At 39.6% G+C, this 24,627-nt stretch overlaps 1 protein-coding gene across 1 annotated transcript in view; it reads right to left on the bottom strand.

Annotated features, from left to right (window-relative positions):
* The window catches only part of Kcnd2 (potassium voltage-gated channel subfamily D member 2), a 470,565-nt gene extending 448,672 nt beyond the window's left edge, over positions 1-21,893 (bottom strand). Inside the window, exon 1 of the mRNA XM_051175732.1 lies at positions 20,549-21,893. Coding sequence (XP_051031689.1) covers positions 20,549-21,663 — 1,115 coding nt within the window. The 5' untranslated portion in view covers positions 21,664-21,893. The remainder of the gene's footprint in view (positions 1-20,548) is intronic.
* Positions 21,894-24,627: the final 2,734 nt, after the last annotated feature.

The raw sequence follows: 24,627 nt of genomic DNA, 5'->3' as shown, positions 1-24,627 counted from the left end.
CACTCTTTTCAATTGGAGCAAGCAATAATAATTTTAGAGCATTAAAGAGTTGCTTGAAAACTTTATTTCATACCAACAAATGTATTTTAAAACATCATGAAGGCTTAGTAAAGTCAGCCTGTGAGAAGAGCCAGAATTTTTTTGTTTGCTCAGTTGTTTGGTTGGTTTGTTGATTGGTTTTTCTAGACAGGGTTTCTCTGTGTAAAGCCCTGGCTGTCCTGGAACTCACTGTGTAGAGCAGGCTGTCCTGGAACTCACAGAGATCTGCCTGCCTTTGTATCCTGAGTGCTGGGATTAAAGGCATGAGCCAAGACCATCCTACTGAGAAGGGCCAGAATTTAAAGTCACGGTTTCTTTGTAAATCTCAGATCCTCAAACAACCCTATTGCCTACACCCATAACTGCTTCCATAGTGCCAAATATATCGCCTGGCACAAAGGAGCAGTCAGTATATGGAAGAAGCTGAAGTATGGATTATGTTTGCATATTACTGCATATTTCATTTCCTGTATTGCTGGGCATCATGCTTATGTTTCTGCTACAGAACAATATTCATGTATGTTTGAGTCTATACAGCAGCTGGTGAACATCAACTATACAAATAACTAACAGAGCCACCTAAAGGTAATGACAGTACATGGTTTCTAAAAAGAGTACTGCAGTGAGATAAACTAATACCATCATGTATTTTGGGGTTTGACCATTAATATCATAAAAAGAGGTTCATGTCATCTAATGCAATCCTGTCGCTCCTTCTTTTGGCATAAGTGAACACAACTTTAATTTATCCTTTCTTTTTATTCCATGAATATTTATCACATGATAGGCAAAATATTTTTAAAAATGAAAATATAACTATAAAAGCAAATATAATTTGTAAGTGACAGGATTATTCTGTGCAACAATAATGACTTTCAAATCTATTCCTAGTAGTATGTAAAGATTTGGAAAGTGACAAATGATTCGAGAGTTTTGCTCAAGAGATATTTGAGTGCCAAGTAAATCTCCTAGCTGTGCCCAGAATCTGATCAGCATTTTTCTGCCACTGGAATTCTGCTTATGCCAGGTAAGAAAATGATCCCATCTCCCACCTAATGCTGGTAGGACTGATTCATCAAAGAAAGTGCCAAAATGCCACCAGAAAGTAAAAAATGTGTGTGTGTGTGTGTGTGTGTGTGTGTGTATGTGTGTGTGTAGTGTATGCGATTTGTATGAAACATTAAAATATTATTATCTGAGAACTACATATTTGAATATAAATTGTTTTGTGAAGTCAACTGGGGTTAAGAGGTAGATAATATTCTTAGCCAAATGATTTTGCATGAGATTTAAGAAATACTCTCCATATGGCCATTAAAAAGCCAAGGACACAATATTTCCTAATAACATAAATCTGGTAATTAATGTCTGTAGCTCAGAATGGCTTAGATATGAGTAACTATGAACCAAAATCAAGGGAAAGAGAGAAGCAACATAGAAATGTAAAGATTTTCCTCAATGATTAAACAATGGACAAGGGTTTGCACAATAGTTTTACAGAGGAATCAATGAGCCTATTAGAAAGTGCTAAAATTCAGGAAGTTTACTTTGTACACACATTGAGTTAAAGAACATATCACCTGAGTCTTGATTTTTTTTTATGCAGACATTTGTAAATCCGAGGGTAATACAGCTACAAAGTATTGTGAGTGATAAAAGGTTCAAAAACTGAACAAACCCTTTTAATTCTACTGAAAGGGGGGATCTTTATTCAGCACCTATAGTGTGCTAGACATTGTTTTAAAACCTGTGGGTGTGGTGTCAACTAAAACCTAGGGGTTTTTTAATGGCTAATGATGTCTGGCCTCTGGTTCAGGGAAAGGATGACTGCCCCTTTAGGCAAGTCCTCTTGTCCTTTTTTTTTTTTTAAGATAAGAGAGAGAGCTTGTTTACTTTGTGGCTCAAATCTTCTGTAAGAGGATGAGGGTCTCCTACTGAGACACCTGCCTGGACAAAAGAGTAAGAGGACAGGCATTATTAAGCTGAGTCATCTCCGATCTTATCCCAGAACACCACATATATCAAAATTCAAGACCTGCTTCTCAGAACCTGGCCCTATGGTTTTTATTATCCATATTTTAAACAAGATCCTCTGTTTAACTTTTCTATTAGGCCCATTGAACTTAAACAAGTTTTTGATGGTAGGTTTCTTTTTTTTTGGGGGGGGGCGGAGTTCTGTCTTGTCAATTTTATTGAGTTACCATTTTGCTTACTCCATGTGGATCTTAGAATGTGGCAAAGGAAATAGGAGCGTCAATTCACAGAATAAAGAAATGGTGTAACTTATGTCCATGAATAGTGCTTGGCACAGACCAGGAATATAAAAATGTATGTATGTTTCCCTTAATTGGTGTCAGATTATTTCTTTAAAACCTTTGTCTCCACTCCCTACTGATTTGGTAACATCATTTATATTTTTTTTTTCCAGAGAAAACATTACAGAGGGCTTTTCTAACCTAACAAAATTTGAATAAACCATCTCACTTAAAATTAAGTCTACAAATAATCTTCAGATCATAATGACAAAAAGTAACAGGCGCTGGTGGCGCATGCCTTTAATCTCAGCACTCAGGAGGCAGAGGCAGGTAGATTTCTGTGAGTTTGAGTCCAGTCTGGTCTACAGAGCTAGCTCCAGAATAGGCTCCAAAGCTACACAGAGAAACCCTGTCTCAAAAAAAGTAAACAAACAAACAAACAAGAAAAAAACAAAACAAAAAACACAAACAAACAAAAGTAACATTCAGGTTAGAATGAAATCATATCAGAATACTAGGACTCCATTATATCTTCCAAATACAGATTTGCTTGTTTTTTGAAACAATGTCCAGAGACCCCATAGCCACTGCTCATCAGACAGCAACCTCCAAGATAAAATGAATTTCAATTCTTGGCAATGTTAATCCAGAGCAATGATTTTGAAAATGGGGTTCCTTTATATCTAGATCTTGAAGTGAAATTGATATTACACACTTCAGTACACCTTCCAGAAGAGAACACAAAGCACTTTAGGCAGCCTAATAGCCAAGAAAAGCCAAGTCATACATTTGGTGGATATTTAGATAAGACATTCCTTAAAGCTAGGAGTGCTATCTCAGACCTATAATCCTCACATTTGAAGTCTGAACAAAGAGTATGATCTCCTCTAGGTTGCAAGTTTGAGGCCAGCATACACTCTATTGTATAATGTATGCCTAGTTGCATAATCCTCCTAGTCCCACCCTGGCTAAGTAACATCCCATCTGAAATTAAAACTCTAACAACAACAACCTTTGTCCATTATATTCATTTATAATGTAAGAACTCATCACTGCTTCACAGTTGAATTCCTCTATATGTGATTAACATTTACTCATTTGGAGAAAGTAAATTCTTTAAAAAATAACTCTCTGTTTATATAGAATATAATGATAAAGGAGAAAAACTACTCAAAGAAAATACTGATATTATGCAGTTTGTAATAGCCACTCTTTTTGTGTATCTGCTTTCTAAGTCCTTCTTGGGAAGAGCATAGGAGTAGAAGACCCTGGCTAATATGAAGTCTTTATCTTTATTATGTATGCATGCTCCATTATCCTGTACAGGAAAGCACAGCCTGCCTATTTCCAACAGTAGTAGGTCGTAAGAAACTTTAAAAGCTGACAATGCCCAGTTGTTAAAAGATGGAGCTCTCTAAAGTACCATGATGGTTGCTTTCATCCTTGAAATACTATTATCTCTTGCCTCCTAAACTACTGGGTCTCAAAACATGACCCGAGAAGAGAAATTGCTAGGTGATGGTTCCTATCGCTGAAGATCATATGAAGTACTTGAAGCAACTCTGGGAGCCTGAAGTTTCACTGAATATATTAAGTGATTCAAATTCTAAGATCTTTGTCTACACTGTCAAGTACCACTCTTGATTACTTGCTTACTCCATCTATGTTTCTTTCTCCTAACGATATCAGGTTAGAGGTTTCAATTAACCTCCTTGCATTTCCTATTAAAACACTGCTAGACTCCTACAAAGCTACTGTTTTGCTTTATGAAAGATATATATATATATATATATATATATTTTATATGATGAAAAACATAAGCCTATATTTATCAACTACAACCTAAAATGGTGCAAGTCTCAAATACAAAATACGAAACCCTGAAATCAATAGAGGAACAATTCCCACACAGGAATATTAATAAATATAAATATAAATAAATATGTCCCTTTTTACTTGTGAGCAAGTATCAAGGTTAAAATAAATGGGCAAAGTAGAGATTACTTATTGTATTTAGAACTTGGGAAAAAAACAACTGTAAGCTAGTTATCTGACGAAGGCTTGAAAGAAACGATGGAGGTGTTCAAAACAGAAACTGCTGCTGGGTTGGAAACACCACCATAACGGGGGCTTCTCAAAAGCCAAAGGGAGACCATCAGTCTCCCTTCTATCACATGCATCCAAGGGAAACAACTTATCAAGAAAAGGTACATTTGTATCCATGATTACTGTTACACTATTGGTGCCTGGTAAGATACAGAATCAAGAAAGATACTAATATCTGATGGCTAAAGAAAAGGTAGTATGTTTACAGTGAAATACTATTCATCCATTTAAAAAACGAAAACAACAACAAAACACACATACACACACACACACACATTATCCTGTCATTCACTGCAAAATGGCTGAAGTTTGAGGACACTGTGTTAAGTAAAATAAGTCACATAGAAAGAAAATGTATCTGTACCCTCCCATACATGAATGCTAAAAATGATGCTCTCAATGTGGAATACTTTTTTTCTAAACACAGAAAGGCTACAATGGAGGGGTGATGAATGGAAACACTGTTAGCTCACAGAATAAACAAATTATAAAGTTCAACACAAGAATACTGTAATCCTCAAAGATTGTTATATATTTTATTAATAAGTATAGTAGCTAAAGGTTATAAATACAATTTTTGTTTGTTTGTTTGTTTGTTTTTCGAGACAGGGTTTCTCTGTGACTTTGGATGCTGTCCTGGTCTCCATGCTGAGGATGGTCTTGAACTTACAGAGAGAGATCTGCCCGCCTCTGCCTCTAGAGCGCTGAGATTAAAGGCAGAAGACAGAAAGTTGAGCCACACTGAGTTAGTCATTACCTATTTCGTATATGCACTGAATATCACACACACACACACACACAAAAAAAAAAATAGAGACAATTATGCCTTAACTAGCCCCTTTTTAAATATCTAAAAATATGTACCTATCATGGTTTCACAGTCACACACCGTAACTGTGTGCTAAAGCATCACACCTTCCTCCATCTTACCCACAATAAAACACTCATTAACAGAAATATGTCTCAATATCCTATAAAAAGTATTGGTGCAGAGGCGGTTCACTGTGCTGGCAAGTGACCCATGGGCCAAATTTAACTTGACCTTCCTTTTCTAAAAATTTCTTCACAAAAGCTACTGAGAGGACTGTGGGTAAGTACACCTGCTGCTAATTGACCTGAGGTAAATCTGCATGGCTCCAGAAATTTATCCCCAACACACACATACTCACCGTGGAGCATGCATATGCTCACACAACACAGGGCATAGGATTGTCAGTATTTAAGTATCCCTTTTTTGGTGCTTACAATCCCTAATCTGCTATTCTATTAGTTAACTTATTTTAGGTGAATCTCTGAAGGGTTTTTTGAGGATGACAGATAAAATTTGAAAGAGAATCTAAAAAAAAAAAAAAAAAAAAGACAGATACAGAGGAAAACTAACAAGTAAAAATAACTGAATATAAAAGGAAATGTTCTTTAGCAGAAATTTAGTAAGGTGTATATTATGTAAGTATTTATTGTAAATCACCTTAAAATTTTCTTTTAATGATTTTAAATGTACATATACATCTATATACATATAAGCACACAATTACATGAGCAAAATTTATTTTTCCTACCACCTATGTGCCCAGATCCTAAATATTTTATCTTCGTGGTTCACACATTTATTCCCAAATAGGAAGACGGTGTACATGTCAATACATAAACATGTATCCTATACTATTTTTATACCTATACATTTTTAGTTATATTTATGTTACTTAACTGTCTGTTTGAGTGCATATACCAGGTATGCCTATACTTACATATTTTGGTAACATTCAAAGTAACATGCACTGGAGACTTTAAGAAATAATAAGCAACAGATGAAAGGAATATGAGTGATCTGTCAAATTGTTTCTTAGTTTACTCACTGTTTAGTTTTAAAAAGTATTGCCAACATTTGCTACTTTACTTGGGGCCTCCTTCATTTTACATAAAGCAACAGTCGCTTTAATTTATGTGAATATAAATGTTTTGGGTCTCTGCATAAAAAAATGGTATCTACAAGATCAATGAACACATCATGTATCAGCATTTATTATAATGCCAACTCTTAATAAGAACTCCTTGTTTTCATGAGGAAGATTGAGTAGCCACTTTCAAATTATATCTCTTTGCTTTTATTGGAGTCTGTACTGTGTTATCATCTGGCATCTTGAATCTAATTTGTGTGATTTTTTTTTTTTTTAAAGCCAAAAGCAGAAACCTACTTAAGAAAGACAGTTGATCAACATATATGAACTCTAGCTTAATTATGCTTTTCATAAAAACTGCCTTTTGATGCAAACATGAAAAATGGCAAGGTTACTTAAGAAGGATTAGAAGTAACATTCACTTTAGTATCCATGGTTAAAAATTTCCTGAAATAGAAAAAATGCATTTTAATGTTTGTTCTCATATCCCCTTTCACAGTGTTGCTTCCTTTTCTGGATATATATGAGTTATCTTATACTACCTTAATTTTTCAAAGTACACCAACATTCTGATAAAGAAATCAGTAAAAATGCAAAGGATTAAGAATTTTCTTCACTGTTGATCCTTGAAACAGTTACATATAACAGTCTATAAAATCTTGAATTTATCAGAAAATTAACTGAATGTCAACTTGAATACTCAAATCCCCTTTCTTACCTTCAAATTAATAAGTAAAATTGATCCTTATGAGGACGTTTCAAGTTTACTGTGTTTTTATAGAGCTACCCTTGGAATGTACCTGGCTACAACAGAAGAGGACCAATGCAGGTTTTGACACCTCAATCTCTGTTTCAGAAAGGCCACAGGAAAAGTGGCACCAGAAACAACATTACTCATCCTAACTTCCTGCTTTGCATAATGGATGGCTGGGAAATGTATGCTATGTTTTAACAACTAGAGGAAAGTGGGCATTGTCCTTCCATACACAAATCTCAATCATTTGTCCCAGAAATTTGAGTCTGTGAACTATACAAAGGCAAAGGGATGTACATGTCAAGAGTTGTCAGATACTAACTTACATGCAAGAATCACCAGAATACTTAAAAAAAAAAAAAACTAGAGTATATAAACATAAAAGAATTATATACCTCCCATGCATAAACATGTATATACTAGAAAACTGTCCGGTGGGAAATATGGTTAAACCAAATACAAACTATAGACGATCTTGAAACACTGAAACAACATTTTATCCACTCAAAATTCAATAAATTCAGTTACATTTTCATTGTTAATGAAATAGACATGTGGTGGTGGTGCATGCCTTAATACCATCATTTGGGAGGCAGAGGCAGGTGGATCTCTCTGAGTTCAAGGCCAGCCTGGTGTAGAGAGGGGATTCCCAGACAGCCAGAGAAACCCTGTCTTGAAAAACCAGAGAGAGAGAGAGAGAGAGAGAAGGAGGGAGGGAGGGAGGGAGGGAGGGAGAGAGGGAGAGAGAGAGAGAGAGAGAGAGGGAGGGAGGGAGGGAGGGAGGGAGGGAGAGAGAGAGAGAGGGAGAGAGAGAGAGAGAGAATATATAAGGTAAGAAAAAGGGACTCACAAAATGTGTAAAGGAAAAAGAGGTGCAGTGGTTAGATGTAGGTCAATATAAAATAAAGAGCTTATATTGTCTTATTTCATTCTTAGAGCTACTAAATTTAACACAGAGACAAAGTGATAAAGCAGGCCATGCACAGATGAATGACAGGAGTTATATAAATGAATAATAGCTCCTTAAAAGTATGCACTCAGAGTCAACCAAAGCCAGGCTTCTTTACCTCAAATTCTTAATAACAAAAAGCTAAGTTTTTAAAATTCATTTTATTGAGGGAGAGAGTAATGAAAGAGTTGTCTTGATAGAGGGTGCCATTATGAGGTTAGGGTGAAACCTGGTGTAAGGGAAATTTCCAGGAATCCACAAGGATAACCCCAACTAAGATTCCCAGCAATAGTGGATGGGATACTTGAAGTGGCCTTCCCCTGTAATCCGATGGGTAACTACCCTTCATCATAGAGACTTCATCTACTGCCTGATGGAAGCAGATGCAGAGATCCACAATCAAGCACTGGGCCCAACTCCTGGAGCCCATTTGAAGAGATGTGGGAGGAATTATATGAGAAAGGGGCATCAAGATCATGACAGGGAAACCCACAGAGATTGTGATAGCTCAGACTCTGCAGCCAGTTAGGAGGCCTGGGTAGTCTATGAGGCCTCTGGTAGTGGATCAGTATTCATCACTACTATATGAATGGAACATGGGAGCCCATTCCACATACAGGGATTCTCTCTCAGCCTAAACCCTTGGTGGCTGGGGGGGGGGGCGGTGTTGGCTAGGCCCTGTTCCAAATGGTATGACAGACTCTGAAGTCCCTCCCATAGAGGGCCTCACCCTCCCTGGGGAGCTGAAAGGGGATGGGATAGGGGGTTGGTTAGTGGGAGACAGGGGAGGAAGGGAGGGAGAGGGGACTGGGATGGACATGTAAAGCATGATTGTTTCTCATTTAAGTTTAAAAAATATAGAAGTTCAAAAAAAATTCCTTCAAATCTAATTCAGGTTCTTTACCAACCCGCTCTGTGATTTTGTGTAAATTCCATCTATACTTCATTTTATGTTCTTACAAATTTAAATTAGAAAATTCCTAAAGTTTTCTGCAAGCTGAAACATGATGTGTTTAATGCCTTTGGACTGAAGGAGACAAACAAGACATTTGTAGCAGTTCACTGCGCCTATTCTTTTATGACTCAATAAAATGCTGATACACCTTACTGGATTGGCCTGATATAAGATCATAATACTGCTTGCTTTTCAGTCCAAAACCACCATATTTGATAAAAAATAAAAACATCTTTATAAATTCTCAAGTATTAGCTAAAGCTCTATGCATAATGTTGTTTTGTTTTCCAGAAACGCATTAAACTAGAATAGGGTCAGACAGAGTTATTTTATGCAAGCTGTGGGAGGGAAAGAATGACTTGCTCTGAAGAGTGTAAGGACAGTAAGTATGAATGTGTAAGTCACAGCCCAACTTCAGGCAATATCAAGAAATTTCCCATGGTGGTAGCCTTTGCAAGTCCTAGATTTCTTCATCAGTAACCCTGAGGATTTTCTGGGTAGGACAGCATTAAGAGAAGGGAAGGAAGATGCTTTATTGGTAACAGTAAGCCATGGTGAGATGTCACAGGCAAGTCCCTTAATTTCAAGCATATGTGAATGTATGCTTTCTGTGTTGTTGATATGTGGCTAGGCATTTGATTATGATAATTCAAAAATGCACACTATGATGTTAATTCTCTTGTAGACACTATATGATGTAAAAATCAATTATGTTAAATCTTCTAAACACAAGTGTCTCCAATTATCCATTCATGGTTATACTTAATTCTCCATCATTGTGGTTTTTATCAAAGCACTATCTCTGTATATTTTTATTATACACCTGTTCCTTGTATGGTCCCAATCTGGTTCTACTAAAAAAAATATGTATCATATGGGAATCTTCACAGGTTTCAAGGCTTGTGAGCCACTTTCTCTTCCAAGTTCACAAAAGTAACAAAACACGTAGAAAGGATATATATGTACCTACTGCACGGTGAGAAAAAGTGTCAGAAATCCTTGAAATAGAATTCAGGATCAGTGTGATATTGTCAAGCACTAATATTAGACTAGACAGCTGCTAATCTTCAAATTCATATTCAAAAATTTTAAATTATACTGTCATCTCTGAAAAAGTTTCATATCTATTGAACATCAACTCTTTCTTTTAAGCTAAAATGTGGAATTCAGCTTTTCAATTTAAGTAACATTTTTTTTTTCCAGCTAGAAGCAATTTATCCACAGTATCTTGTAAGTTACTCCAGTTTTAAAGAACCTTGTAAATAACTGGTTATAATTGTAAATTGAGGAAATACAACAAATCTTAGCACTGGAATTTGTAAACCACTGAAGAGGTTAATTTTAAAATAGGCATTACAAAATATGACAGAGCTTGTGTTCCTTTTAACAGCAGCAATGCCACATCCCACCACCACCTCCTTTCTTTAATGTCTCCCTCTCTCCTATACTTATGCTTGTCTTGCATTCAGCCATTACTGCTCATCTTGGGATGAACTTCGTGCTTGGCCTCCCTCCCTGATGTGCAAACACTATCCCACTCCATGACCTGCACCTTACTAACTCAGAACCTTTCTCATAGTGGACTAGGAAAACCACTGTTCCAAAGGCAATACTGTAACCGCAAAAGCCTCTCCACTTAAAAAGGCAAGAGTTAAACCCCGAGTTATATGAGGCATGATAAGTGAAATTTTGACTAGAAATGGTGCCAGGTTTGGAAGTTAGAAGGCTTCATGGCGAAGGTCAGCATAAAGACCAACAAGGAGAACCTTCAAGTGGAACCTTATAAAAACAAAGTTTCCACAGATGTATGCACAAATACAGAGACTCTGCTCCCATCCTCTGTGTGTGGTTTTTTGTTTGTTTGTTTGTTTGTTTGGGTTTTTTGTTTGTTTTGCCACTTCACAACATCTTACAATGCCAAATAAACCTAGCAGCTGAAGCTGGTAGAAGCAGAAGTCTTCACAACCGTCTCCTATGTCCTGTATCTTCTCCTCCCACACACTTTTCACAACCCATTTGCTGCTGAGTCCTGCACTCCATTTGATTCAATTACAATAGCAATAGACAGAACAAACTCCTTCTCCGTGAGAGTTCTGTACAGGTTCAGCCTTCCCAGTCTGGAATTCAAAGTCAGAATGCCACCAAATATACATTTCGTTTGTGACACTTTGATATCTTAAACAAAAAATTCTACATCTAGCCTTCAGGTAGCACATCCCAGTAAAAACACAAACTAAAACTATTGTGTGATATTATTTTCAGGATCTGAGTATAAAATGTATATAAAGTAAATGAATTTCAAGTTTAGACTCCGGGTTGCATACCCAAGATAGCTCATTATGCATTTGCAAATTTCAAAACCTGTGCAAGTCTGAAATTCTTCTAGGCTGAAGCACTGAGGATAAGGACTTTACTGTACTCCTTTCTGCCCCCTTCTAAAGTATCATTCTGTCGGTCATTCCATCCCTGGCAATGGTCTTCTGCTCAAGCTCATCCCTCTTGAAGGGTCCTTATCTAGCCCTTTCCAATATAGCAGTGTCTGAACGCAATTCATTGCCTTCACAAAACATCCCAAACTGGTGATACATTACATATCTATATGTGTATTTTCTGTCTCTCCCACAAGGCTAGTTCTGCAAGTGTCTTATCATTGGGAAGTTCTAATGCTACGTTTATTGCTATAGTCAATGGTGGCTGATAAGGGTTCAACACACATGTTAATTAAGTTGAAGTATATGGACCACATTTCATTTCTTAAGAGTGTATGATACTGGTATTACTCTAAATTTCCAAAAGCACTGTGACTGGACCTCCCCAAAGGGGAGAAAATGAGAAGCATATCAGAATTAGAGCAAATTTACTGGAGTGGGGGGGGCAGTTCTGTTTTAGAACAATGCCTTCCCATCCTATCTGACATTATTTCAACTTTCATCCTACTCTCTCAATGTTATTTTTTGTCATTATTAACTTCTGGTAACTCGTTCCCTGCTCCCCTACACTTTATGTGATTCAGATTTTCTTTACATAAGAGACTTGTCAAAATTTCCAAGGCAAAATTGATTGTACTAAATGAGCATATGTACCTATATTTGCATTTACAACTGTGAACTACTTAAGTTTTGGAAAGATTTTAAATAATTCTTTGAGAATTTCATATATCGCATTTTGATCAATTCTCCTACCCCATCTCCTCTAAGACCCATCCCATTCCATAACACACAATTTTGAGTGCTCATTCATTATTTTTAAGTGCATTTAAGCCTTTAGAGAGTGCTTTTATTTTAAACTGGTGTTTTGACCAAGTCTCAGGACTTCTGACCTTTCTGATAGCAAGTGCATTTAAAGTGTGCATACCCTACCGGTAACAATTCACTATTTGTATGCAAGTCAGCAAATGCAGATGGAAATACAAAACAACCACAACATGTTGTCACTCTGTGCTAATAGGTAAGAAAAGGTAGGGGACAAACTACCTTGTAGTGACAAAGAGTCATCAAGACACTTAAATGCTAGGGGTGACTTCACCTGCTCCCATTCAGATTGAACTGTGCTTAAAAGAAAAGACAATGCCTTGCTGATTGATTTACAGGACTTGTCCGCCACTGTTCCCCAGAGGCATCTGCAATTTAGGCACTCTTCAGCAGAGGAGGCAGATTAAAGAAATAGCCAGGGGCAACTATTAATTTAGATCTTTGCAGAAGAATATGGTTATAAATGATATGTTGGAGATGTTTCAATGTATTTCACAGTAAAATGATAATGATGATAATAAAGAGAAGAAGAAAGCAGGTTAATCAGGCAGGCGGGAAGAAAGAAAAAAGAAAGAAAGAGGAAGAGAGAAAGAAGAAAGAGTGAGCAAGTGAGTGAAAGAAAGGGAGAAAGAGAGAAGGAGGAAGGGAGGGAGGGAGAGGAAGAAAGAGAGAGAGAGATGGGAAGGAGGGAGAAAGGGCAGGAGGGAGGGAGGGTTGGTTGTGTTACATTAGAAGACCAAATCTCAAACAATAAATTTAAAACAAAGCACAGGCTTGACTTCGATAGGCATTTTCTTGCCTGTTGAGAACGACTCCATAATTAAGGATTTCTCTGTGGGAAAAGGGTATCATCTCAGTCCTTGATCGACAACCTACTAGCACAGATCATTTCCTACATTTGAACAGTGATGGAGAAAATTTGCTCCTCACTCACATCTCTGTGAACTTAGTTAGGAAAGAAAAAAAAAAAATCAAAAGCAGACGATGCACAATTTTTGTATATAAAGTGGCACTTGCTAAGTTCAAGTGTAATTGCAAATAGAGATGATGCGATGATGCGGGCATGGGAGGTTGAGGAGGTTTAATGAAGGTCAGTGTAAAGGCTGGCTCTCAGAAGGGAAACTAAAGGGAAGACAGTGAGAAGGGCACCGCTAATTAAAAAGCTCTGCAAATGCGCACAAAGATGAAGAGACAGTGCCCCACGCCTGGGATCCTTTCCAGTGATACAGTGTTAAGATGATATCCCACATCATCAAATCTAGCTTCTGAAGTTAGTGGGACAACTACGTTTTCCTCCTTTTCTCCTCTCTCTTCTCTGTCCACTGTCTCCCTTTCATTCCCTCCCTCTTTCCCTGTCCTCCATCTCCTTCTTCATCTGTACACATAGACAGACACACACACACACACACACACACACACACACACACACACACACACACACGTTCGTTTGTGAGGAGGCACTGTAAAGAAACTGCCAACATGACCATTCCATTATTAGGGCAGGGAGAGAGAGAGAGAGAGAGAGAGAGAGAGAGAGAGAGAGAGAGAGAGAGAGAGAGAGAGCAGCTAGAGGCTTATCTAAGGGTCCCGAGCAGAGAAAGAAATAAGCAAACTGTACACGGAGGCCAGGTAAGAATGCAGGAGGAGGAAAGGATAGTACATATACATAGTGAGATAGCCAGGTACAGAGAACAGAGCATAGGGAGACAATGAGAGTAAGTAGGAGGAGAAGAGAGGCAGTGAGAACAGCCGGGCTTTAAGGAGGAAGGAGTGAAGCCCTTGAGCTGAGATGAATTTTGCATGGAGGAGGTGAGAAGGACTGGATGTTAGTGTGGGCTTCACAACATATAGCAAGTACTTGTGATCTTGAGGGAGCCTGGAGGCCAGCATGGGCTTTGATTAGGCTCATAGGTGACACAGGCAGCCACAATGTCCCTTCTGCCAGAGCTAAGGGAAACAACTCCTTTGGGAAGATGGGAACCAGTTTCACAATTTCCTGAGCAATGATGTCATCTGCCATCTAACAGCCAGAAATCGCCCTATAGTCAGCTAAAATTTATATCTGGATATTTGAACAGCCTGAGACCTAACAGTGTGTGTGTGTGTGTGTGTGTGTGTGTGTGTGTGTGTGTGTGTGTGTGGTGTGGACATGCACACATATGCATGGGTTGTTCAGAACACAATATAAGATGTATGTGGCATGGAAAAAGGGGGAATGAATTATTATAGCTGTGACAGAAAACAATGCTTATACACAGTGAATGTTCTCCTATCTTATTCTTTCAATGAAAGAGAACATACAGTACACATTTTCAGGAATTCACAAACCAACTCTTTTAAGGTAATTTAGACAACATAATTGCTTGATTTTCATTTGCATCAGGCCAGGTAGCATTAATTAGTTTGCTCCCAAGGCCTAAAAGTTCACTGCAGGAGAATATGCAGTTACGAGATAGTGATTGTGTGTTTTCATGATCTACCTGAGGGCTGGATTAAAAGGACAGAGACGGCAGTGAAATGCATGCATATCACCAGTAATGGTACAGACATGAACAGAGTTAGAGTGCAGAACTGGGTATGAACTGTGTTAATGAAATAAATATCCTACTTATTTATTTATCCTACTCTTTGCAGCATTAGAAGCAACCCCTAGATAACTGTTACAAGACATTTTTCAGACATTAAATGTAGACAAAAAATAATACCAAAACAAAATATCAAAATCAAAATATCAAAAATAATCGATCCATTTTCATTATGTGAATTACAGGCAATCTACAACATTCTCATATGTATAAAATAAAAGACTTTCAATAATAGCTCATCTTTCTTCCTCTAGGAATTTAGCAACCAGGCAATAAGAAATTCGAACTTCAAAGCCAGGTATGGTAGCACAAGTGTAAAACCCGAGAATTTGGGAGGTAGAGCCAAAAGGATCAGGAGTTTGAGGTGACTTTCAGCTACCTATAAAGTAAGAGGCTAGCTTAGACTACAGCAGCATGAAAAAGAAACAAAGAAAATTTAGATTTCAGCTCATTCAAAACAAAATATTAGACAGCAGAGAATATTCAGTAAAGTGTTTGTGATGTAACCATGGCCGTTGGAACCCCAGAACCCATGTAAAACAGTTCCATGTAGAAGCATTTATAATTTCAGTGCTGGAGAGGAAGACACAAGATTCCTGGAACTCACTTGCACATCAACTGGAGATGAATCAGCAAACTCCAGCTTCAAAGACACACTGTCACAAACACTAAAGCAAAGGTCCATAAAGGAGGGCATGTGGCATCGACCATTGACCTCCACATGCAGGCCCAACACATGCACAGATACACAGACACACACACACACACACACACACACACACACACACACACAGAGAGAGAGAGAGAGAGAGAGAGAGAGAGAGAGAGAGAGAGACATAGCTAAATAGACAGGATATCTCAGGCATAAGTATTTAAACATTAATTAGTCTCAAGGGGAACTGAGAAAGGGAAAGGAATAACTCAACAGACACATTGGAAATCAGTGTCTCCTTCTAGCACACATTTTTTTTTTCTTCTGTCATATTCCCATCTGGAAATCAAGGCAAACCTGAAGTTTGACAATTTATATGCTAAATGATATAATTTTAAAATGTAATCAGATACTATTTCAAACTAAACAGTAAAATATAGTGAAACTATTTTAAGATTTGTTTATTTTTGATGATGAAGAGCAACATATATATATATATCATTTCTCCATATTTCTTTAAAACTGCTTGTCAACATCTAATAACTCACTATAAAGAATTTTATATAAATGCTAAAGTCTACTGACATAAAAATGAATGCTACCTGGTACATAAGTCTGTATGCCTCGTACCTTAAAAGATCTTCAGATCGGCACATTAGCAATATTTGTGTGTGGAAGACACAATGAAACATGATTCCACACATTTTTTCATAGTGACTGGGAAAGGGGGATATTTGTAAATAAACAAATTTGCAATTTTTCCTCACAGCATTCCCAAAATCTATATAACCCACACAGTGACAGGTAGTTGGAAGATATTATGTAAGAGTACATCTCTATGCCTTTGACACTAGCATGGTCTACCTAGTAAGTTCCGGGACAACCAAAGATGAGTAGTGAGACCCTGTCTTTAAAAAAAAAAAAAAATACACGGGGCATTTTCTGTCTTCTTTTTCAATAATACACATTTATAAAAATGTCCTAATTTGTAGATATGATCTTATAGGTATGGTAAGTTTGTCTCAAATAATACTATTCTAAGAAGAAATGATTCATTGTTAAAGACATTGCAATAAAATTACTTTGCTTTCTCCTCTTTTTTTTCATAACTTTAACACTGAAGCAAAATGTATGTCCTTTACTACTGAGCTAACTTCTAGACACCCATTCATTTTGTTTCTACAAGCAAAGTTTACTAACTGAGTATGATAGCACATACCTAGAATCTCAAAGTGTGAAATGTGGAGGCAGGTCAACCAGGAGTTTAGGACCAGACTCAGATACACAATGGATTTGAAGCTATCCTGGTATACCCGAAACCTCCTCTCAAAAAAACAAACATAAAGTATAAATCACTAAAACTATTACAATTGAAGTATAATAAAGGTAGGAATTTTTTTTAATTTGGCTTTAGAAAAACTTGCCACCATACCAATATCTATGACCAAAGGTGTAATTCTGTTTTTTTTCCAGTTAATTTATCAACATTTTACATTTTTTCCAGATTACCATAAATCAAAATATAATTCATATAGTTAAAAATCACAACATATCATCTTAAGTCTGAGCTTTTCATAAAGTCCACACAGCCTCTTTTATTCCCATTCAGAAAATACAGATGAAAACACCTTGGTTTTAAGGTTAAAGAGGTAGAGTAGACCAGAGAAAGGAATTTCTGAACTTGAAATTCATATTATGAGCAGTATGAATAGAAAGCATGACTGAGAACACAAATGCTGCCTAACATGATATAACATGATAGTAAGTCCTCAAGGGCTCCCCGTGCATCCTGGGAGCTCTTCAAACTCATATGTCAGGAGCATGAAGTAAAAATGGAAACTGCTGAGCTTCAACTCCACCGGACCAATTTCATAGAGCAACTTCTGATTGTCATTAGAGAACACTTACAAATTCCCTAAACTTAGCATTATGTAAGCCCTTCTAACTCAGAAAACACACACACACACACACACACACACACACACACACACACACACACACCACAGACACACCCAACCCTGACCTGACCTGACCTGAGAGGAGCTAAGGGTCTCTCAGAGCTCATTCCCTTCAAAGCAATGGAGTTTGCATTATTGAAAGAGGAGTGCAGAGTGGGGAGGGTAGGGAGGTAGCCCCCAGCCCTGTGTCAGTCAATGAATGAATATACTCAAGGGGGAGGGGGAGAGAAGGTGAGATAAAGAAACTGATACACAGATCACGCCAGCTAAACATTAGAATACAGATTTCTCCTGATGTACTTGGATTGATTTTTTTTTTTCAAATGTGCTTTTAATGTTTTCTACTTTTACTAATTGAAGATGAATATCCTTAAAACTATATACATTTTACTGGAAGTTTAGACACATAGTAAGCATAGTGTTGTTACAGGCTATGATAAAGCAGATGTTTTAGAAAGCAGGAAATGATTATGTAAATACCTTAATCCCAAGATAGACAGAGTTCTTAAAACCCAAAACCAAATGCATATTGTCTACAGTGACCTCAGAAGTAGCAGTCAGTTCTGTCAGACCTGAGTCACAATGCCCTGATCACTGTTTTTCTAATGAAAATATTATGTATACAAGATGGTACATCTGATAACATCACGTGGAATATCACTTCCACATGTAATATTATCAATTAATTACTATAACTTCATTAAAAATAAGAGCCACATAACTAGAACTTAGAAAGTCTGGTTAAAAAAAAATCTTGAATGCCTATCAGACACAGCTTGACAACTGCTAAAAACTTCTGCTTATTTTCCAGAAAGTTCATACTTAACCTTCTAAAGTTACAGCATAAAAGATCAAGTCAGGGACAGATGTGTTAGACCATTTCCATTCTTAAATAACACAGAGCCACAAGGCTACTAACAATAAAACACCAAAAAGACAAGTCATTTAAGAATCTATTTGTCCAAGCAAATTAAAATACTACAAACACATTTAGATAAGGAATTGCAGATATTCCCCCTAAGAGAGTGTTGCGTATTATATAAAGCATAGGCTTTGTTAAATGTTCTCATTTTGACTGCTTCTACATATTAAAAGCCTGAGTGTTTTTTCCAACAGAGTCATTAATTAAAAAATAAAGGTTTCAACTCCAATAAAACATAAAAGAATCTTAAAATCAGCCCCACGTTGCTTCCAAGTTCTAGAAAGTGTGTATAGTTAACTGTTTCTATCTGCTTATCCTCAGTAGGACAGACAGAATCAATTGTTTAACTTCTGCTCAAGAATCACAACTTAGTTTCTTAACTCATTCACAAGAGAACACTGAAAAGCATCTAATTTATATAATAAAACTCATCCTCATCATTAATACTACCATATCCCCATTCTTCCAGAATGTAAACATATTTTTCAAGATAAGGTAAAAATTGGAAATCGTCTCCAGAAGTGAATGTTAACCTTAACTTCTCAAGTCCAGAATGGAAATTTCAGATCCTTAAAATTAGCAACTCGTCCCCATTCCTTGTAATGATACCTACATTCAATCATCTAGACAATATGCCACATTTCATGATTTGCTGAGACCTCATAAAAAACCTGCATGGCACCAAATTTTTTAAAGTGTACTGCCATTTAGTAGTTCCTCCTTTGTTTTCTTCTTAACATCTTCTTTAGCACAGTTCAAACGTGAAATCGTGACAGCAATTCAAACTGACTGTCCTTTCATGATTCCACATAACACAAAGACAAGAGGGGTAAAAAAGAAAAAGAAGCCATAGCTCTTTCTGAGAAAGGGTAATGCTAAGGTGCTTCTCATCCTCTCCTATGTATCACAAAACAACCAACAGAAAAAAAAAAAAAAAAAAAGGAAAGGCAAATCAAGAGGCTGCAGATTTCACTCATTCATGTGTCAAAAGTCCATCAGCACCCTCAAAGACACTTCAGACTTCATTAAAATCCAAAATATTATATTTTACTTCAGCCAGTTTTTCATTATTTCAGGAAAACATTCATCTCATAAAAACCGGTTGGCCATATAACATGAGACATTTGTTCATCACAATGTGTTCAACAAAATTACGTTGACTTTAACCACAATGTCACTTAAAGAAGCCAATTAAATGAGACAGAAATACAAAACTTAAAATACAGCCTTGGGAATAACTTTTTTTCTTATAGCCATTCCCAAATCCTTCTTAGGCTAATCAGGCAAGAACCATAGCACAGAGCTTAAGAAAGCACCGGCCTCTCTCCAAGGATTATCTAAGAACTCAAAAAGGGAGCCAGCTCCTTCCATTTATTTTATTAGTTTTTCTACTGTGGCAAGTGCTACTACTTTTCTGCAGTTTGAGTAACATTCATAATCATTTCCCACAAGTCTTCTTTATAACAGCTAAATAATCTCATTTCTATCCTTAAAAGTCCATTTCAGAAACCTTGGATCCAGAATATATTCCTTTGGTTTGTAAAAACTTCATGCCCCAAATGAAAGGATGAAGGAAAGAATTCTAGGAGATATTTAGCACCTACAATTCTACACAGCAACTGGCCTGTGACAACCATTAATCTCAGAGACACTACTCTGCCTTCCATGTGTATTTGATGGACCATCTGTAGACTCTTTGCCTGATGGGATCCATAGCTTCTGAAAACTGTAGAGATGAGAGCCACATGCTTCCTTTAAAAAAGTGAGGGTTAGGGAACAAACCGAGACTTTGGAACATTATATTTTGTATAGTTGACCACTTTCGATCTAATAGTCTATATATAACCCATTAGCCATAATGAAAATGAACATGGTAACCTACTGATAGAAAATATTTTGATAATTGTATCTACAAATTTTATAATTATGTAAAATAAGATAGGGTTCTTAAGTTGAAAACACATTCCATCTACATCTGTCTATTAATTCTATACCTGTCACTGTCTGGTACCAATACTTAATATTTGCCTGCATCTCCCTGGTACTTTATATCTTTTGGGCATACCCATTTCACAGATCCAAATAATTTTTCCTACTCTTTAGTATTTTCATAAATGCATTAAGAGAAAACTGTAGCCACTCTAAAGTATCAGGAAGCCTTAAGAGATTCACAGTCAACCCACCCGTGTCCAATCTCCATCCCATTTCCTACAATGGCACCTACCCCAGTGTTGTCATGGTGACGATGGTGTACCAGAAGGCTGCAGGGATGCTGGTGAACTTGCTTGCTGATGACCCCTTCTCTGCGTAAAACATAACCGTGGCAAAAATGATGATAGCCATAGTGAGAGAAAAGAGCAGGAAGCCCAGTTCTGATGCACAGCTCTTCAGTGTGTAACCCAGGATGCGCAGGCCTTGAGAGTGGCGGGAAAACTTAAAGATCCTGAAGACTCGAAAGACACGGAGTGTGACAAAGGCTCCACTGACGTCCTCATTATCTGTCATGACCAGCCCAATGTAATAGGGCAGGATGGCCACCACATCGATGATACTCATGACACTGCGCACAAAACGGTAACGGCTGGGTGCTGCGGCTAAGCGGAGCAAGTACTCAACAGTGAAGATCATGACACAGGCGGTATCCAAGCAGAAGAAGGCCACGGCATACCGTTCCCCACAAGGCAGCTCTTTTATGTGGCCTGGGCTAGACCCACATGGAACGGTTTCCACCACATTTGCGATGACAGAGACGGCAATGAAGAACCCAGTCACATAGTAGAACACCAGGGCCATGGTGCTGGTGTGAGGGTTCTCAAAGGCCCTCCAGACCCTCTGCCTAGCAGTCATGGTGGGCAGGGCACTCTCCCCGGTGTTATCAGTGTCTGCATCATCCTGCAGGCGTTCTGCATTCTCCCGCCTGCGGTCCTTGTACTCCTCATAACAGCAGTCGCCAATAATTTCTGGGATGAGGCCAAAGAAGGCCAGTTCTTCATCATAAGCAGAGATGCACTCATGGCGGGGATAGTGAAGCTTCCCTGTGCGATAGAAATTGAGGATGTGGCGGAAGATGTCTGGGTCACGGTCAAAGAAATACTGTTGGGTCTCTGGGTGGTAGAAAAAGTCTCTCTCAGAACTGCCCAGAAGAGTGTCCGGGTACCGTTCCAGGGTGTCCTGCCATGTCTGGAAGCGGGTGCCACTCACGTTCAGCACAATTAGAGCATCCTGAGTCCTCTTTCTCTCCTGCCTTGGGGGTGCTGGCATGGGCCCCGAGGCAACAGGCATCCACCCAATGGCTGCTGCCCTGGCAAAGGGCAACCATGCTGCAACACCAGCCGCCATGTTGTCTGGAAGTGTGGGTCACAGGAGTGATCACTGTCACCCAAAGTAACACAATGAAAGTAACACAACGCCCCGCTTCTTCACGTCAAACAAAACACTGGGGAGCACTGTTCACAGGAACACGGTTATTCCAAGGTGGTGCAGGTGAAGTCACAGTTCTCACAAGGCCAAGTTTCCCTCAGACAAGTATTTGGAATACTAAGAAAAATTACAGTGACCTAAAAAAAAAATCTCTCTCCACGGAAGCTAAACAAATCTCTGCCAACAGTTGGACCAGGGCACGTCCTGGCACGTGTGAGCACACAGGTGACTTCGGAGACAGCCGATTCTTCAAACAGGTGTCTTCACTTCTCAGCTGACACAGTCTGGTTGATGTGGGGTCAATACACAGAGCAAAGAGGGAGGAAGCAGGAGTCACCCAGAGGTAGTCTCCTCAAAGAAAGAACCCTTTCACCTTCCCTTATTGCAGAAGTAGTCCTTCCCGCCAAAGGCGTCTCAAAGAGACGACCTGTTGTTGTAGCTCCGGAGATGCGGTCACAGCCACTGTCCCGCGTCCCTGGGAGTCCGCTGGCCGCCTCTACTCCCGAGGCGCTTGCAGAGATGGAGGTGAAGTGCAGGGCTCGCAGCGGGGGGCGTCGGTCTGGGGCTCTTTCTCGCCCACGTCCACAGACACCCTCTGCGCCAGCCAAGAGCGTTCGCCCGATGGCCCCTTCACTCTCTGTTCAAGTTCAGCTCAGGTGCAGTGTGACAGTTTTAGAGCCCCGGAGCTGGCAGCCGCCGCCGCCGTGGCGGCAGCATCATCTGCCTCCGCGCAGAACGCGCCTCGCCCGCGGTACATACCTGGCCAAGTGCGCGCCTGGGCTGAGTTGCATAGAGACTTTGCCGTCGCCTTGCACCCGGAAAAGGAAAGGGAGAGCCAGCGGCTCCCGAGCAGCCGGATCCCAGGCGCCCGGGGAGCATAAATAAAGCTCTGGCGAGCTCTCCGTCCCCTTCCCCCACCCTCCGCGCCTCCCTCCTCCCTGTCACCTTCCCAAAAGCCAGGCGCAGGCGAGCAGAGCCAACAGCAACAAGTTCAAAAAGGTGCGGGGGAGGCGAGCCGCCCAGGCCACTCGCTCCTGCCAACTTACTGCGCGGCCGGCGTCCCCGGGGTCGGGGCGCTGCGGGGCTGCGGGGTTCCGGGACTGCGGGGCTGCCGGGCCGCGGGGCGGGCGGCGGCGGTGACGGCGTGGGGCCGGGGCCGAGGAGCGAGCGGGCTGGCGTCCGGGCGCGGAGGCAGGAGGCGCTCGGCCGCGGCGCGGGGGCGCGAGAGGGCTGCTCGCTGCTTCCCCGCCAGTGGGTGGTCCCGCATCTCCCCCGGGCTCGGCGCGCAGCTCTGCCCGTGCGATCGATAAATAAGCAGAGGAGAGAGCGAGAGCCGCACGCACGCCCCGCCACGCAGGTTAGGCAAAGGCGTCTCCTGCCTTTCCCTCGCCTTGACCTTTCTCCGCCCCCGCCCCCCTGGGCTCCTCTTGCTCCACCCTAGCCACCCACCAGCCCAGGCACCAAATGTCACCAAGGGAGAGCATCCAGGTGGTTCTGCCCCAGGGATGAGCGAGCCTCGGATGAACAAAGAGAAGCTTCAAGGCTCTTGGCAGCCTCTGTTTGGTGGAGGAGAGGAGGAAGGGGACCGGTGGCTTAGTGCTGCCTCCGGAGCCCCGGTTCCAGATGAGCGTGGGAAAGGGGGGCAAAAAAAAAAAAATCGAGAAAAGCTGGGAAGGAGGGTGAGCGGAGCGGAACGCAAAGGAATTGGTTGCCTTCTGGGGGCGAGTGGGTCGCAAATCTTGCAAAGCTCCGCGGTAAATTTTTTAAGTGATTCCTCTCTTTCTTTAATTTCTGAAAATTTATTTTTGTCCAAAACAGATGTTAACGTTACTAAGGTTAATATATTACCCGCCCAACTTGCTGAAAAAAGTCAGACAAGTCTCCTTGGCTAGGTCTTGCCACAACTCCTTTTCCCTGTCCTTTGCAAATGAGTGGAGAATTTAGACCCTTTTTTTTTTTTTTTTTTTAAATGTCAGAGTGCAGGGGCGTGCGTCTCCGAGAGTGTGTGTCTCTTCATGTTCTTTGCGCATCCCTGCGCATATCTAAAATGGTCAAAGGAGGAAAAGGTGTCCGGGTGAAGGGTGAGTGATGTGAGGAGAGACAGGAAAATTGTAGTGGCCAACCGATTTTGGTCATGTACCCAGCCCCCCAGTCATTAGGTGTCTTCCTTAAAAACCAAGCTTTTAACATCCATAGCCACTAGATGGCGGGAGTGGCGAGAAGTTAAATCTGATTCTAGGGTAGTTGCTTTAGAAAGCCAAACGATAAGAAAAATCTACTGATTCAACGGAGAATGGAATCACATAAGCATCCTTAAATTCCCTGCTACCACCCACCTTTTTAGTGTTTATATGGGACCTACTATTCAGGCTTCAGACTGCATTTTGATGGACGTGGAATACGATGTAGAGAGTTTCTCCTATTTAAAATTGTCTCTGAAAATTAAATTTGAAGTATCATTATGAGCAAATCATTAAGATGATTGGAAAAGTGAAGTTCGTGTTGGCTAATTAGAAAGAGCAGCCTTACTTCTACATAGAAATTGCTGGTCAAGGCTTTGTTTGCTTGTCCTTGGTTTGGGAAGTAAGTGGATTGTGATGTACTGTCTAAGAAATTGACTTCCAAGAAGCGGTCATAGGCATGATGTGTCATCTTTAAATGGATGCTCAAAGAGAACCTATGAACTTGAGGTTTAGAAAATCATCAGATAATGAGAATAAGCAGTCCCTATAATTTGTGGGATTGTCTATAAAGATGGATTGTTTGTGTTTGCTTACATGTGGAGGTTTAGGAATTCCAGTGCAGGTAGGCAGTGCAGTAGACAGGTGTTATTCATTTGTTTGTATTAGCTGAGTGAAGTTTGCTTGCAAAGCTGAAAACTAG

This window comes from Phodopus roborovskii, unplaced genomic scaffold, assembly GCF_943737965.1.
Source record: "Phodopus roborovskii unplaced genomic scaffold, PHOROB, whole genome shotgun sequence".
Classification (NCBI taxonomy): Eukaryota; Metazoa; Chordata; class Mammalia; order Rodentia; family Cricetidae; genus Phodopus; species Phodopus roborovskii.
The sequence above is the reverse complement of the archived record's forward strand: the minus strand, read 5'-3'. Positions and strand labels throughout refer to the sequence as shown.